The sequence below is a fragment of the Somniosus microcephalus genome, chromosome 1, assembly GCF_052327205.1.
Source record: "Somniosus microcephalus isolate GS21.2 chromosome 1, FLI_Smic_1.0, whole genome shotgun sequence".
NCBI lineage: Eukaryota > Metazoa > Chordata > Chondrichthyes > Squaliformes > Somniosidae > Somniosus > Somniosus microcephalus.
Genome location: NC_140987.1, coordinates 137,008,274 through 137,025,267, shown reverse-complemented (window position 1 = coordinate 137,025,267; position 16,994 = coordinate 137,008,274). Strand labels below are relative to the sequence as shown.

General features: G+C 47.3%; 2 protein-coding genes across 9 annotated transcripts in view; one reads left to right on the top strand and one right to left on the bottom strand.

The window, feature by feature from the left end:
• Positions 1–16,994, top strand: part of pcsk5b (proprotein convertase subtilisin/kexin type 5b) — a 679,955-nt gene that overhangs the window by 374,865 nt on the left and 288,096 nt on the right. For all 3 annotated transcript variants that reach the window (XM_085986077.1, XM_085986086.1, XM_085986095.1), the window contains exon 23: positions 649–849. In XM_085986077.1, the coding sequence (XP_085842203.1) occupies positions 649–849 (201 nt within the window). The remainder of the gene's footprint in view (positions 1–648; positions 850–16,994) is intronic.
• Positions 1–16,994, bottom strand: part of carnmt1 (carnosine N-methyltransferase 1) — a 1,199,612-nt gene that overhangs the window by 1,079,041 nt on the left and 103,577 nt on the right. The gene's annotated exons all lie outside the window — the stretch shown is intronic.

The window sequence follows — 16,994 nt, the reverse complement described above, 5'->3', positions numbered from 1 at the left end:
TTGATTAAAAGCTAGATTTTGCTTCATTTTCTTCTTGAGGTCATGGAATCTCTTCTTGGCCTTCTGTCGCTGACGGGGATCATTTTAGGAGTCTGCAATCCCAGCAGGGAACCTTAGTGGGAGCATGGACTCATAAAATTATCTCCCTTGTGTTGACTTGACTGGTAATCTTTCCCTAGGATTGTTTTCTTGTATGTGGTTTGGAGGAGAGGGTGCCAGAGCTGAGTATTGCTGCCTACTGACCAGTACCAGTTTTGCACAATCAAATGCAGCACTGCTCTGTCAAAACATACCTTTCTGGCTGATTGTTCCATCCTAGCTTTAAAGATTCCACTAAGCACATATATATTGACAAAAAGTTTGTTTCTTATAAAGATCTAGACACATTTCTGTTTTAAAGAATTAAACCTTGGTAATCAGTGCTCTGCTGTGATCGGTTCAAAACTATTTCCTAAACTTCAGTAGTGAGCACCATAGGGTTGATGAGAAGAAACCTCAGTTTTCCCATACATTCAAAAATACTGTGTTCAACTAATGAGTCATTTAGAGGCTCATATCACTAACATAGAACTCCCTCTCAGATTTTGTTATTAAGTTAAAGGCAGTGTTTGTATTTAATGCAAATTCACATTTTTCTTGTCTTCTCAGATAAATTTGGAAACAACCGTTACTTTTTCAAAGGAGAATGCAAAGAATATTGCCCCAAATCTCACTACCCTGCAGCTGATAACATCTGCAATCTGTGCTCCAGTAACTGTGAAGTATGCACTACTGGCACAAACTGTGTAAAGTGTTCCTCGGGCTTCTACCCTACCTCTGAAGGATGCCAGCAGTTAAAATGTGGAGAAGGTAAGAAATAAACAGATTCTTCATGCATTGCATGGGATTAAAACTGAATCCTAAGTGATAAATTGAACAGCTATATCAACTACAACTACTGAGACAGATTGCTTTATAGAAATTTATATGACATTACATGTACAATATGTAAATGAAATAGAACCTGAATATATCAACTGCTTCAGCGCTTTTCAGATGGTAAACATATATCTACATCATGTTGGTTTTGTGGAGCTTTTAATCATTTTAAAAAGGAAAATAGACTTACATGAAAATACATCCAGCATCAAAGAATGATCTGACTGGGAATTTTTAATTATGTAATTTAGTAAGAGAATCCCCCTTCTGTCAAAACTAATGATGGTCCTGACATTTACTCTTCAAAGTTGTGGTCAAAAATGTCCCTATTGATCTCAGTGACTCCCAGGCAGGCAAGAGAGGGGAGAAGGGAGGGATTTCATGAACATAAAAAAGAAAAGTAACTAGGGTTTCTTCTTTTCATCACTACAATTACCTTTCATTATCCTACTGGAATGCATACATATGTGGCCATCTGGTGAGGAGAGGTTTGGCTTGGCAGTGATGCTCCCATCGTTAAATAGTCCATCATTGTTGGACTTAAATGTCACTTGGATGAAATACTGGAGAGCTGCTAGTGCTCTTGAACTTGTACCATGCATCTGCAGGAGAAAGAGGTTAAAGTGGGGAAATTGGGAGGGGGAAACAGTTTTTTAAAAGATGCCAGTTGATAAGCAATTTGCACTGATATCTGATTCTAACATCTTTTGGGTAGCAATAGTTGCGTACCATTTGTGTACAAATGAACTACTGACCTAACTCCCAACTGCCTTCACTAAGTGTTAATGGCTCATGCTGTATTGAATGTACATAAAGAAACTCATGCGTGTAATGAAGGGTTTAAACCAATCTGGCAGGGGGTGGGCACCAGGATGTAGCATTAGAAAAGAGAAACAAGGTGCACAAAGGATTGGGAGAGACAGACAGCTCTAGAGTAAGAAATAGTATGGTATTTGGTGGGGTCAGACTAAGAGAGAATACACGAAGGTCTAAGATCTACAGTGCATGTGTGTGAATGCACAAAGTGTGGTAAATAAGGTTGGTGAGCTGCAGTTGCAAATAGCCACATGGGAATATGATGTCGTGGCAATAATGGAGACCTGGCTCAAAAAAGGGCATGATTGGGTACTAAATATTCCTGGATATAAGGTGTTCAGGAAAGAAGAGAGGTGGGGTAGCGGTATTGATTAAGGAGAATATTACAGTGCTGTAGAGAGAGGATGTCCTGGAGGGGTCAAGGACAGAATCTATTTGGTTAGAGTTGAGAAACAATAGAGGTGCCATTAAACTACTAGGTGTATTCTATAGGCCACCAACTAGTGGGAAGGATATAGAGGAGCAAATTAGCAGGAAAATTACAGAGAGGTGCAAGAACTATAGAGTAATGATAATGGGGGACTTCAATTATCCTAATATAGACTGGGATAGTAATAGTGTAAAGGGCAGAGAGGGGGAAGAATTTCTGAAGTGTGTTCAGAAGAACTTTCTTGATCAGTAGGTTTCCGGCTCAACGAGGAAGTAAGCATTGCTAGATCTGGTTCTGGGGAATGAGGAGGGTCAGGTAGAGCAAGTGTCAGTAGGGGAACATTTAGGGAACAGTGATCACAGTATCATAAGGTTTAGATTAGCTATGGAAAAGGACAGGGAGCAATCTAGAGTAAAAATACTTAATTGGAGGAAGGCCAATTTCAGTGGATTGAGAACAGATCTGGCCTGGGTAAATTAGAATCAAAGATTGGCAGGCAAAACTGTAATTGACAATGAGCCTTTAAAGAGGAGATGGTTCGGGTACAGTCAAGGTACTTTCCCATGAGGGTGCCAGAAGACCGGAGAATTGGAAATGTTACACCCTTGTTCAAAAAGGGGTGTAAGGATAAACCCAGCAACTACAGGCCAGTTAGTTTAACCTCGGTAGTGGGGAAGCTTTTAGAAACGATAATCAGGGACAAAATTAACAGTCACTTGGACAAGTGTGGATTAATTAAGGAAAGCCACAGTTTATCTAATTTGATTGAGTTTTTTGATGAGGTAAAAAGAGAGGTTTGATGAGGGCAATTTGGTTGATGTGGTGTACATGGACTTCCAAAAGGCAATTGATAAAGTGACACATAATAGTCTTGCCAGCAAAGTTGAAGCCCATGGAATAAAAGGGACAGTGGCAGCATGGATACAAAATTGGCTAAGTGACAGGAAACAGAGAGTAGCAGTGAACAGTTGTTAGTGGACTGGAGGAAGGTACACAGTGGTGTTCCCCAGGGGTCGGTACTAGGACCACTGCTTTTCTTGATATAAATGACTTGGTCTTTGGTATACTGGGCACAATTTCAAAATTTGCAGATGACACAAAACTTGGAAGTATAGTGAACTGTGAGGAGGATAGTGATAGACTTCAAGAGGACATAGACAGGCTGGTGGAATGGGCGGACACGTGGCAGATGAAATTTAATGCAGAAAAGTGCGAAGTGATACATTTTGGTAGAAAGAACGAGGAGAGGGTACAATCCTAAAGCGGGTACATGAACAGAGAGACCTGGGGGTATATGTGCACAAATCATTGAAGGTGGCAGGGCAGGTTGAGAAAGCGGTTAAAAATGCATACGGGATCCTGGATTCATAAATAGAGGCATAGAGTACAAAAGCAAGGAAGTTATGATGAACCTTTATAAAACACTGGTTCAGCCTCAACTGGACTATACAGCTCAATTTTAATAACTCTGAGGAAGCGGGTTTGGAGGCGGGGGTCGACAGCGAAAATCGGAAAAAATGGCTTCAGACACCCAACCCGCCACCATCCAGCCTCTACCCGAATTTCGTGAGTGTCTTTTCAGCCGCTCCCAAACTGACCCAACTGGAACCGGTCAGACAGGTAGTTATGGCAGTTAAGAGCCTGTTAACTGCCTTGATAATCTTATTTTGATAGTGGTTTCCCATTTTCGTGCCTCTGGCTCCTGTTTCCCGTCTTGTCAGAAACAGGTCAGCTGCAAGGAGACGAGTTGCTGGAGGACATGATTTGCGGTAATTGGTGCAGCACTTTAAAAGCGCTCCTGTAACATGGCTGACTTTCAAATGAAACAACCTTGTTGTTGGAGGTTTGGGATAAGATTTTGCAAAACTACTGACCTTGACGGTTCAAGCTGACAGCCATCTACAGTGTGACCTGATAGGAATAATTTCAGGCCACTTCCAGTGTGCGCTTGCATGCTTCTTGCCTCAAGTGAAATCTATAGCTACGGTATGGGAAACATTTATAGTCTCTCATCCTGGTCGTCAGATTCGGAGAAAGAGCAGCCGCAGCAGCACCAGGAGCGTTAACCTCCTGCTCAGCCACCTGATGATGCACAGGGCAGAGGGCCTCAGCGCAGGGCTACACCTCGCCGCAGGAGATACCCCCAACACAGGGTTTACAGGCAGAGGATCAGCTTCCTCACCATGACTGAGCAGCAGTGCCAAAGGAGGCTGAGACTTTTGAGAGATGTAGTTGCTGACATCTGCACAATACTGCACCAGCACCTGGAACCCAGAGGAGCAGGTGGACACTCCTTAACCGTGGCTGCCAAAGTCACCACCGCCCTCAACTTCTTTGCATCAGGGTCCTTCCAGGGATCAGCTGCAGACATAAGCAGCATCTCCCAGTCGGCCGCACACACCTGCATCACGCAGGTCACTGATTCCCTCTTCGCAAAGGCCCACAATTATATCCACTTCTCCACGGATGGCGCGTGCGGTTGGCTTTGCCAATATGGCAGGCTTGCCAATGGTGCAGGGCATTATTGACTGCACACATGTAGCCATTAGGGCCCCCTATCACAACCCAGCTCTACTTATCAATCGCAAGGGATTCCACTCCCTGAATGTCCAGCTGCTGTGTAACCACAGGAAGAACATTATGCATGTTTGCACTAAGTACCCTGGCAGTTGCCCTGACTCCTTCATCCTATGCCAGTCTACTGTGCCTCAGCTCTTCCATTCGCCAAACCAACTTTCCGGATGGCTTCTTGGTGACGAGCTATCCCCTGAAAAAGTGGCTTATGGCACCGATGAGGAGGTCATCAAACGAAGCTGAGGAGCAGTACAATTTGAGCCGCATATCCACCAGAAGCATCATCGAGCAAACCGTCGGCTTGCTCAAAATGCGCTTCCGATGCCTAGACAGATCTGGAGGAGCCTTGAAGTATGCACCAGCCAGGGTGTCCAGAATCATCGTAGTCTGCTGTGCCCTGCACAACATTGCACAGCAGCGTGGCTTAGTGCTGCCTGATGAACAAGTGACTCCGCACACAGCCTCCTTGGAGGACAAGGAAGAGGATGAGGAGGAGGACGGGGAGCAACACTTTGCGAGGCCGGATGTGGCCAATCCAGCAGCAGGCGACCACGTTGCTGGCTGTCAGGCAAGGGTTGCACTCATCCATGCCAGTTTCGCGTAAGCTTACGATTTAACGACAGGTGGCTGGCACATGGAGATGAATATAAGTCTGACATTCTCAAAACCCCAGGCATCATCTGTCTGCTAAAGCGCTGTGTCACCACCAACATTCTACATGGCATTCGTCCTGAGCCCTCACTCTTGAACTTCCATTTCCCAGAATACAGAGGCCACACTTTAGGTAATCTCAGCAGATCATTAAATGTTTTTCGACACTGAACCCATGTGCATCTGCACATAGACCTCGAACTCACCTCCCCAGCAATTTGCAGCCAAGCTGCCTTGGTTTACTGAGGAGGCCTCCTCCTTGTGTTTCCATGGTAGAGGAGCTCCTGACATCCTCTAACTTCCTCCACAGGAGCATGGAGGGAGCCCTCATTGAGCCTGGCTGCAGCCTTAGTTTTGGGGGCTGCCATTCCTGCAGCAGCCATCACCTTTAGAGAAAAAAGCATTAATTTTACTAAGCCAATGATTGGAACACATCTGGCATATTTTTCATTTCTTAGTCACATACTACATTGATAGATAAAAAAATCATAAATGTGTTTCTGGAATAATATGACCAGCAATTTCATTCAATTATTTGTGTTCACACCAGCCGCTGTCATCTCCCCTTTCTAGATAAACCGAACCAAGCCATGCCATAAGAACATAAGAAATAGGAGCAGGAGTAGGCCAATTGGCCCCTCGAGCCTGCTCCGCCATTCAATAAGATCATGGCTGATCTGATCCTAACTGCCAATTCACTATGACAGGACTATCTCCTGAATCTAACAGAATTAGACACACGAAACAGGAGCAGGATCAGGCTACACGGCCCCTGGGCCCGCTCCGCTACCCACAGGGCCATGACCGATCCGAACCTAGACTCATGTCCAAATTCCTGCCTGCTCCCCGTAACCCTTAATTCCCTTTTCTTCTAGGAAACTGTCTATTTCTGTTTTAAATTTATGTAATGATGTAGCTTCGACAGCTTTTTTGGGCAGCATATTCCATGGACCTACCACCCTCTGAGTGAAGTAGTTCCTCCTCATCTCAGTTTTGAAAGAGCAGCCCCTTATTCTAAGACTATGCCCCTAGTTCTAGTTTCACCCATCATCTGGAACATCCTCCCTGCATCCACCCGATCCAACCCCTTCGCAATCTTATATGTTTCAATAAGATCGCCTCTCATTCTTCTGAACTCCAATGAGTAGAGTCCCAATCTACTCAACCTCCCCTCATATGTCCATCCCCTCATCCCCGGGATTAACCGAGTGAACCTTCTTTGTACTGACTCGAGAGCAAGTATGTCTTTTCTTAAGTATGGACACCAAAACTGTATGCCGTATTCCAGGTGCGGTCTCACCAATACCTTGTACAACTGAAGCAATACCTCCCTATTTTTATATTCTATCCCCCTAGCAATGAAAGCCAACATTCCATTGGCCTTCTTAATCACTTGCTGCACCTGCATACTAACCTTTTGAGTTTTGTGCACCAGGACCCCCAGATCCCTTTGTACTTCAGTACTTTCCAGTTTCTTGCCATTAAGATAATAACTTGCTCTACGATTTTTCCTGCCAAAGTGCATAACCTCACACTTTCCAGTATTGTATTCCATCTGCCAAATCCCTGCCCACTTACTTAGCCTGTCTATGTCCCCTTGCAGGTTTTTTATGTCCTCCTCACTCACTACTTTCCCTCCCATCTTAGTATCATCTGCAAACTTTGATATGTTACACTCGGTCCCCTCCTCCAAATCGTTAATATAGATTGTAAAGAGTTGGGGACCCAGCACTGACCCCTGCGGAACACCACTGGTTACTGATTGCCAGTCTGAGAATGAACTGTTTATCCCAACTCTCTGCCTTCTGTTAGATAGCCAATCCTCTATCCATGCCAGAATATTACCCCCAATCCTGTGATTTTTTATCTTAAGCAATAATCTTTTGTGTGGCACCTTGTCAAATGCCTTTTGGAAGTCTAAATACACTATGTCCACTGGTTCACCTTTATCCACCCTATATGTTACTTCCTCAAAGAACTCCAGCAAATTTGTCAAACATGACTTGCCCTTCATAAAACCATGCTGACTTTGTCTTATTAAATTATGATTATCCAAATGTCCTGTTACTGTCTCCTTAATAATGGACTCCAAAATTTTACCTACCACAGATGTTAGGCTAATCGGTCTATAGTTTCCAGCCTTCTGTCTACTGCCCTTTTTAAATAAGGGTGTTACATTAGCAGTTTTCCAGTCTGCCGGGACCTTTGCTGAGTCCAGGGAGTTTTGGAAGATTATTACCAATGCATCCACAATCCCTACCGCCACTTCCCTCAAGACCCTAGGATGTAAGCCATCAGGTCCAGGTGATTTATCCGCCTTGAGTCCCATTATTTTACCGAGTACCACTTCCTTAGAGATTTTGATCATGTTTATCTCCTCTCCCCCTATAGCCCCCTGCTTGTCCAGTGTTGGGATATTCTTGGTGTCCTCTACTGTAAAGACTGATACAAAATATTCATTCAGTGTTTTTGCCATCTCCATATTTCCCACCATTAATTTCCCGGTCTCATCCTCTAAGGGACCAACATTTACTTTAGCCACCCTTTTTCTTTTTATATAACTATAAAAACTCTTACTATCTGTTTTTATATTTTTTGCTAATTTACTTTCATAATCTATCTTCCCTTTCTTAATCAATCTTTTTGTTATTTTTTGCTGTCTTTTAAAGTTTTCCCAATCCTCTATCCTCCCACTAGATTTGGCTACCTTATATGCCCTTGTTTTTAGTCGAACACTATCCTTAATTTCTTTACTTAGCCATGGATGGCTGTCTTTTCTTTTACACCCTTTTTTTCTCAGTGGAATATATATTTTTTGGAAGTTGTAAAATAACTCCTTAAATGTACACCACTGATCATGTATTGTCTTACCCTTTAATCTATTTTCCCAATCCACTTTACTCAATTCCGCTCTCATACCTTCATAGTCTCCTTTATTCAAGCTTAACACGCTTGTTTGAGATACAACCTCCTCACCCTCTAATTGAATATGGAATTCAACCATGTTATGGTCACTCATTCCAAGGGGATCCTTTACTGGGACATTTTTAATTAATCCTGTCTTGTTACACAGGACCAGATCTAAGGTTGCTTGCCCTCTGGTCGGTTCAGTTACATACTGCTCAAGAAACCCATCCCTAATACACTCAATGAACTCGTCCTCAAGGCAGCCCTGCCCAATTTGATTTGTCCAATTAATATGATAGTTAAAATTCCCCATAATTATAGATGTTCCCTTATTACAAGCCTCAACTATTTCCTGATTGATACTCCGTCCAACCGAGTTGCGACTGTTCGGAGGCCTATAGACTACGCCCACTAGTGTTTTTTTCCCCTTATTATTCCTTATCTCCACCCAAACTGTTTCATTATCCTGATCTTTTGACCCAATATAATTTCTCTGTATTACAGTGATTCCTTCCTTTATTAACATAGCCACCCCACCTCCCCTTCCTTCCTGCCTGTCCTTCCTGATTGTTAAATAACCTGGTATGTTTAATTCCCAGGCATTGTCACCCTGCAGCCATGTTTCTGTAATGGCCACAAGATCATACCCATATGTAGCTATTTGTGCCATTAACTCGTCTATTTTGTTACGAATGCTACGTGCATTCAGATAGAGAACTTTCAAATGTGTTTTGTGACACTTAGTTCCTGCTTTTGCCCTTTTTATTACTTTACCTTTTACTCCATACCTTCTGCCCCTTCCTGACACGCTCTGGTTTTAAATTTCCCCACTGCTTCCTAAGTCTATGACCTTCTCTGTTGTCATTTTTATTATTTGTTCTCTAGGAACCTCCCCCCCACTAGTTAGTTTAAAGCCCTCTCTACAGCCCTAGTTATATGATCCGCCAGGACTCTAGTCCCAGCACTGGCCAAGTGAAGCCCGTCCCAACGGAACAGCTCCCTCCTGCCCCAGTACTGGTGCCAGTGTCCCAGGAAGCAAAACCCATTTCTCCCACACCAGTCTTTGAGCCACGCATTTAACTCTCTTATTTTATTTGTCCTAGCCAAATTCGCTCGTGGCTCAGGTAATAATCCAGAGATTATTACCCTTGAGGTTCTGTTTTTTAATTTGACCCCTAGCTGCTCATACTCCTTTAACAGAACCGGCTTCCTAGTCCTATCTACGTCATTTGTACCAACATGGACCACGACGACTGGATCCACCCCCTCCCACTGCAAGTTTCTTTCCAGCCCAGAGGAGATGTCCTTAACCCTGGCACCGGGTAGGCAACACAGCCTACGGGACTCTCGCTCTTGGCTGCAGAGAACTCTATCTATCCCTCTAATAATACTATCCCCTACCACTACAACATTTCTATTTACTCCCCCCTCTTGAATGGCCCCCCGCTCCACGGTGCTGTGGCCAGGTTGCTCATCCTCCCTGCAGTCCCTGCTTCCGTCCACACAGGGAGTAAGAACCTCAAACCTGTTGGACAAGAGCAAGGGCTGCGGCTCCTCCAACACTACCTCCTGGATCCCCGTACCTGCCTCACTCGTAGTCACGCCGTCCTGACCCTGGCCATGGGTTACATCTGAATTAATTAACTTCATAGGTGTGACCACCTCCTGATACAGAGTCCAGGTACTTCTCCCCCTCCCTGATGTGTCGCAGTGTCTGAAGCTCAGACTCCAGCTCATCAACACGGAGCTGGAGATCCTGTAGCAGCAGACACTTGTCACAGATGTAATCACCGTTTGCCTCAATGGGGTCTACCGGCTCCCACATCTCGCAACAGTAACACATCACCTGCTCCATTCTATGTAATTCATTTAAAAAAAATTATTGTTAGTTATGGACACCCTCTGCCCGATTATAGATGCTAGTATCCCCTTTAATTAATTGGATTTAAATTAGATCAATCCCTCTAATTACACCAGTTAAATGGTTTACCAACTGTCTCCACTACACCACAGAGACCCTAGAAAAAAAACCCCGCAGAATTTAAGCTTGTAATGAAAAGAAGAAAGAAATACTCACCAACCAATCCAACCAATCACTTACCTGCTTCCTGCTGACGTCACTCTTGGATTATTTTTTACCTCTCTCCTCTGCTGTTGAGTTGGTACGCCTCACCTCACTGCTCACTCCCAGGTCCGATGCTCTGGTCGGGCCTCGGGTCGCTGCCGGTTATAAGCTCCGCCTCACCTCACTGCTCACTCCCAGGTCCGATGCTGCAGTCGGGCCTCGGGTCGCTGCCGGTTATAAGCTCCGCCTCGCCTCACCTCACTGCTCACTCCCAGGTCCGATGCTGTAGTCGGGCCTCGGGTCGCTGCCGGTTATAAGCTCCGCCTCGCCTCGCCTCACTGCTCACTCCCAGGTCTGATGCTGTAGTCGGGCCTCGGGTCGCTGCCGGTTATAAGCTCCGCCTCGCCTCACCTCACTGCTCACTCCCAGGTCCGATGCTGTAGTTACATTTTTTGCAAAGGGGACATGACCCCTTCAAATTTTTACTCCAAAAACGTGTATTCAGACGTGAGAAACTGACATACTCCAAGCAATTGCCTGGAGGGACCAGCACGTCGGCCGTAACGAGGCCAATGAAGCAAAAATTGGAACTCTGGGCTGGCGGCATCCGGGAGCGGGTCCAAAAGCTGCCGAGCAGCGGGCCCGCCGCCTCTATAAAAATCGAGCCCATAGTATCCAATTCTGGGCACCGCACTTTAGGAAGGATGTGAAGGCCTTAGAGAGGATGCAGAAAAGATTTACGAGAATGGTTCCAGGGATGGGGAACTTCAGTTACGTGGATAGGCTGGAGAAGCTGGGTTTGTTATCCTTAGAGCAGAGAAGGTTGAGAGGAGATTTGATAGATGTATTCAAAATCATACGGGGTCTAGACAGAGTAGATAGAGAGAAACTGTTCCCATTGGCAGAAGGATTGAGAACCAGAGGAGACGGATTTAAGGTGATTGGCAGAAGAACCAAAGGCGACATGAGGAAAAACGCTTTTACACAGTGAATGGTTAGGATCAGGAATGCACTGCCTGAAAGGGTGGTAGAGGCAGACTCAATTGTAGCTTTCAAAAGAGAGTTGAATAAGTACCTGAAGGAAAAAAAATTGCAGGGCTATGGGGAAAGGGCGGGGGAGTGGGACCAACTGAAGTGCTCTTGCAGAGAGCCGGCATGGGCTCAACGGGCCGAATGGCCTCCTTCTGTGCTGTACCCATTCTATGAATTGAACTCTCGCTCGCACCTATTAAAATTAACAATTGTATTTATTAGCTGAAACGGATTTCTAATCAATTTTTTATGAGCTAAACAATAAAAATGGACAACAAAGTAGTTGGGACTTAAAAGCTGCCTTACAGAGAAGAATATATGTTTTCTGAGGTGTAGCCATCTGTATGTGTTTGCATAACTTACATGTAAAGCTTCATTTAAAATTGAATGCACCCCGCATATTGCAAATGTATAAACCATTTAGGGGGACATGGCTCAGTAAAATAAAATAAGATTAAATTTTTCTGAAAATAAACAAAGTTAAGGGCAGATACAAAAGGTGGATAGTCAGTCATTCTAGGATTTTTATTGTTAAAAGGCTCATTTCCACCCCTGCCTCAGTCCATCTGCTACTGAAACCTTCATCCATGCTTTTGACATCTCCAGACTTGACTATTCCAATGCTCTTCTGTCTGGCCTCTCATCTTCCACCCTCCATAAACTTGAATTCATGCAAAACTCTGCTGCCCGTGTTCTAACTCGCACCAACTCTCATTCACTCATCACCGCTCGCTGACCTACATTAGCTCCCAATCCCCAAATGCCTCAATTTTAAAATTCTCATCATCGTGGTCAAATCCCTCCATGATCTCGCCCCCTCCTATCTCTGTAACTCCCTCCAGCCCTGCAACCCTCTGAGACCTTTGCTTGCTGTTGAATCCGTAAATCTTAAGGTATGGTGTTCTTCAATAACTAGACGGAGGCTGTAGATTAACAATCAACAGGTGTTTACTGGAGGAGGGTAGTCTAAAGACTAACAGTACAGATGCCTGCTCAAGGCTTATATACAGGTGTGGTCACTGCCGGTACTACAGTATACAGGAGCTGTAAAAGTAGTTCTCTCTTAAAGGTACATACAATACAATTCCTCCCCTTTTAGATTAACAGTACCCATAACATTCAAATAATAGTTAACACTTTAACATGCACATTTAACTGAAATAGTCCATTTATAGATTCAGTCTTTGGGGCGGCTTCCTGATCCTTTCTGGATAGCGCCTTTCCTGAGTGTCTTGTTCTTGGTGCGGAGGCGATTCTGGCCCGCTTTTGTCGGTTAGTTCATCAGTTTCCGCTGCTACTGTTTCTGGGGTAGATGCTACCGGTATGTCGGGTTTGATGTGCCTCAATTATTCCGAGACTCGAAGTTAGCAGAACAAAAGTAAGGCTTTTATTAACTCAGAACATAACACGTAAAATAGAGAGATGTCTTCCTTCAGGAGGCTGGTGCCCGACTGAACTTAGATTACAAAGGAGCCAGGTATGGGCGGAGCCCTGCACACAACCAGTTCCAGCACATTCCAATACATAATACATGAGGACTGGGGGAAGGGAAAAGACACAGAAAGCAGGCAGTTACAAGACACAGAAAACAGGCAGTGATGAATGGAATATATTTCATCACATTCACCCCTTCTATAGATTTAGTCTGTTCGGGGGTTTGATAGTCCTCTGCGACCGACGTGGCTGTTGTGGTGCCGCGGGTGTCGGCTGGGTGTCCCCGGTAGCCTCCTGGGTCTCTGCCGGGGGTGCCGCCGGGGTTGTTGAAGGGGTAGTTGGTGGGGGTGCCGTTGGTCGATGTTCTTCCGGGGGTGATGAAAGAATAGTGGGTGGGTAAGGGTTGCTGTGATCGTCGTCGCTGCTATTGCCGTGGTTGTTGTCGATGCCGGCTGGGGCGACGTCTTTTATGGACACGGTGTCCTCCCTTCCGTCGGCGTGCCGGACATATGCGTATTGGGGGTTGGCGTGGAGTAGGTGTACTGGCTCCACGAGAGGGTCCGTCTTGTGGCCACTCACATGCCTTCGCACGAGTACCAGACCTGGGGTGGAGAGCCATGACGGCATGGATACGCCTGAGGTGGATTTCCGAGGAAAGACAAACATTCGTTCATGAGGCGTGGCATTAGTGGCCGTACACAATAGCGACCGTATCGAATGGAGCACATCCGAGAGGACTTCCTGCCAGCGGGAGATAGGGAGGCCCTTGGTCCTTAGAGCTAGAGTGACTGCTTTCCACACTGTCCCGTTCTCTCGCTCCACCTGGCCGTTACCCCGGGGGTTGTAGCTGGTGGTACGGCTCGTGGCGATCCCCTTGGACAGCATGTACTGGCGTAGCTCTTCACTCGTGAAGGACGCCCCCCTATCCGTGTGGATATAGCTCGGCATACCGAACAGGCAGAACAGGCTGTTGAGGCATTTAATGACCGTGGCGCTGGTCATGTCTGGGCAGGGGAAGGCGAATGGGAAACGGGAGTATTCGTCCACAATGTTCAGGAAGTAAACATTGCGGTCGACGGACGGGAGGGGGCCCTTGAAATCTAAGCTGAGCCGCTCGAAGGGCCGTGTAGCTTTGATTAAGTGGGCTCTATCTGGGCGGTAGAACCGAGGCTTGCACTCAGCGCAAGTGCGGCAGTTCCTGGTCAGAGACCGAACTTCCTCAATCGAGTAGGGTAAGTTACGGGACTTTATGAAGTGGAACAGCCGCGTGACCCCTGGGTGGCAGAGGTCGTTGTGGAGGGTCTGTAGCCGATCCTCGGTGGCGCTGGCACACATCCCTCGTGAGAGGGCGTCAGGGGATTCGTTAAGGGCCCCTGGCCGGTAAATGATGTCGTACTCGAAAGTGGAGAGCTCGATCCGCCACCTAAGAATCTTATCATTTTTAATCTTCCCCCTCTGTTTATTGTTGAACATAAACGCTACCGACCGCTGGTCGGTAAGTAGGGTGAAGCGTTTGCCGGCTAGGTAGTGGCGCCAGTGGCGCACTGCCTCCACGATGGCTTGGGCCTCCTTTTCCACGGAGGAGTGTCTGATCTCGGGGCCTTGGAGGGTCCTCGAGAAGAAAGCTACGGGCCGCCCCGCCTGGTTGAGGGTGGCCGCCAAGGCGAAGTCGGACGCATCACTTTCCACTTGAAAGGGAGTGTTCTCGTCCACTGCCTGTAGCGTGGCCCGCTCAATATCCTGCTTAATGCTTTTGAAGGCGGCGTGGGCCTCAGCAGAGAGCGGAAAAGAGGATGCTTTCAAGAGGGGGCGGGCTTTGTCGGAGTAGTTGGGGACCCATTGGGAATAGTAAGAAAATAACCCCAGGCACCTTTTCAGGGCTTTGGGAGTGTTGGGCAGGGGCAGCTCCCGTAGGGGGCGCAATCGGTCGGGGTCTGGTCCGATTTCCCCATTCTCCACCACGCTGCCCAGTATGCAGAGGCGCGTGGTGTTGAAAACGCACTTGTCCTCGTTATAGGTGAGGTTGAGTTTTTGTGCGGTTTTCAGGAACCTCTCGAGGTTCGAGTCGTGATCCTGCTGGTTGTGACCGCAGATGGTGACGTTGTCGAGGTAGGGGAAGGTTGCCTGCAAGTGGTGGTCATCGACCATGCGATCCATCTCCCTCTGAAAGACCGAGACCCCGTTCGTCACCCCAAAGGGGACTCTGAGGAATTGGTAGAGGCGTCCGTTCGCCTCGAAGGCGGTGTACGGGCGGTCCTCTGGTCTGATAGGGAGCTGGTGGAGAACACCCGGTATTGGGCGATTTGGTTCACCATTTCTGATATGCGGGGTAGCGGGTAGGCGTCTAGTTGGGTGTACATGTTGATCGTTTGGCTATAGTCGATCACCATCCGTTTCTTCTCGCTACCCCTTACCACCACCACTTGGGCGCGCCACGGGCTATTGCTGCATTCAATAATGCGCTCTTTCAGGAGCCTGTCTACCTCGGTCGCGATAAACCGCCTGTCCTCCCAGCTGTACCTCCTGCTTTTGGTCGCTATTGGCCGGCAGTTAGGGGTAAGGTTCGCGAATAGCGAAGGCGGCTTTACCTTCAGGGTAGCCAGGCCGCACACTGTGAGGGGCGGCTGGGACCCACCGTACTTGAGCGTGATGCTTTGGTGGTTGCACTGGAAACCCAGGCCCAAGATCACGCTCGCGCATAGATTCTTCATGATTAATACTTTAAAATTATCGTATACAGTCCCGTTAACGGACAATTGTACCGTGCAGTAACCCAGAATGGTCGATGTCTGGGTTTTATCAGCCATAGAGATGGTACCCCGAGTAGGGACCACCTTTAGGGAGAGTTGTTGTGCCAGTTCAGGGTGGATAAAACTCTCCGTGCTTCCGCTGTCAATTAAACATTTAACCCGGCACCCGTTTACCTCGATGTCCACCATTGATTTGGATAGCGGGTGGGGCCTGGTCTGGTCCACTGTGACCGATGCCACTGTAGGGCCCTGATCGAGACAAGATGGCGTCCACGCTGTCTGCTCACAAGATGGCGGACCCCACGAGGTCGGGCAAGATGGCGTCCAAGATGGCCGCTCCCACGGCGCACACGCGGCGGTGGCGGGTATTGGTTTTCCGGCGGGGTTCCCTCTGCACATCTTCCCGAAGTGCCCCTTCTTACCGCACTTAAAGCAGGTGGTGCCTTTCGCCGGGCACAGGTTTCTGGTGTGCTTTGGCTGCCCGCAGAAGTAGCAGTTGGGTCCCCGACGCGTCGCGGCTGTCGTAGGGCTTCTGGGGGGAGAGCGGGGCCCCGACGGTGTCGGGCTGCCGGGCGGGGAAGATGCCTTCCAAGATGGCGGCGCCCTTGGTGCACACGTGGCGGCGTGGACAGCGCGGGCTGAAGAGTAGGCGTCCGAGTTTCTCTGGGCCACATCCAGGGATCGCGCGGTGTCCGCAGCCTGTTTCAGGTCCAATCCCGTTTTTTCCAGCAGTCTTTGCCGGATGTAAGTGGAGCTGAGGCCTGTGATAAAGGCATCGCGAACAAGCTCGTCGGTGTACACTGCGGCTTTTACATCTCGGCACTTGCAGTCTTTGCCAAGCATTTTCAGGGTGCCTAGGAACTCCTCCACCGATTCCCCAGGTCGCTGTGCGCGAGTGGCGAGCAGATGCCTAGCATACACCTCATTCGTAGGCTGCTGGTAATGCGCCTTTAAGATGTCGCAGGCGGCCAGGTACGTGTCGGCGTCTTGGATGAGGGGGTAAACCCGGTGGCTTACCTAATTCCGCAGAATTCCGAGTTTAATACTCGCAGCGTCCGTAGCGTCTTTGACGGCTGCGGAATTGTCCAGGAAGAATTCCATACACATAAACCAGTGTCCGAAGCGTGCTGATGCGTCCGGAGCATGCTGATCCAAATCCAAACGTTCGGGTTTCAGGAGTTGACCCATTGTGTTGAAAAATAAGTTAATAAAATTGATGTGCCTCAATAATCCCGAGACTCGATGTTAGCGGAACAAAACAAGGCTTTTATTAACTTAGAAGATAACACGCAGTGGAGAGAGGTATCTTCCATCTGGAGCTCTGCAGTACTGGATATGAGGCCAGACTGAGCTGGCTTACATAGAGGCCAGGTATGGGCGGAGCCCTACACACAACACATTCCATACATTCCAATAT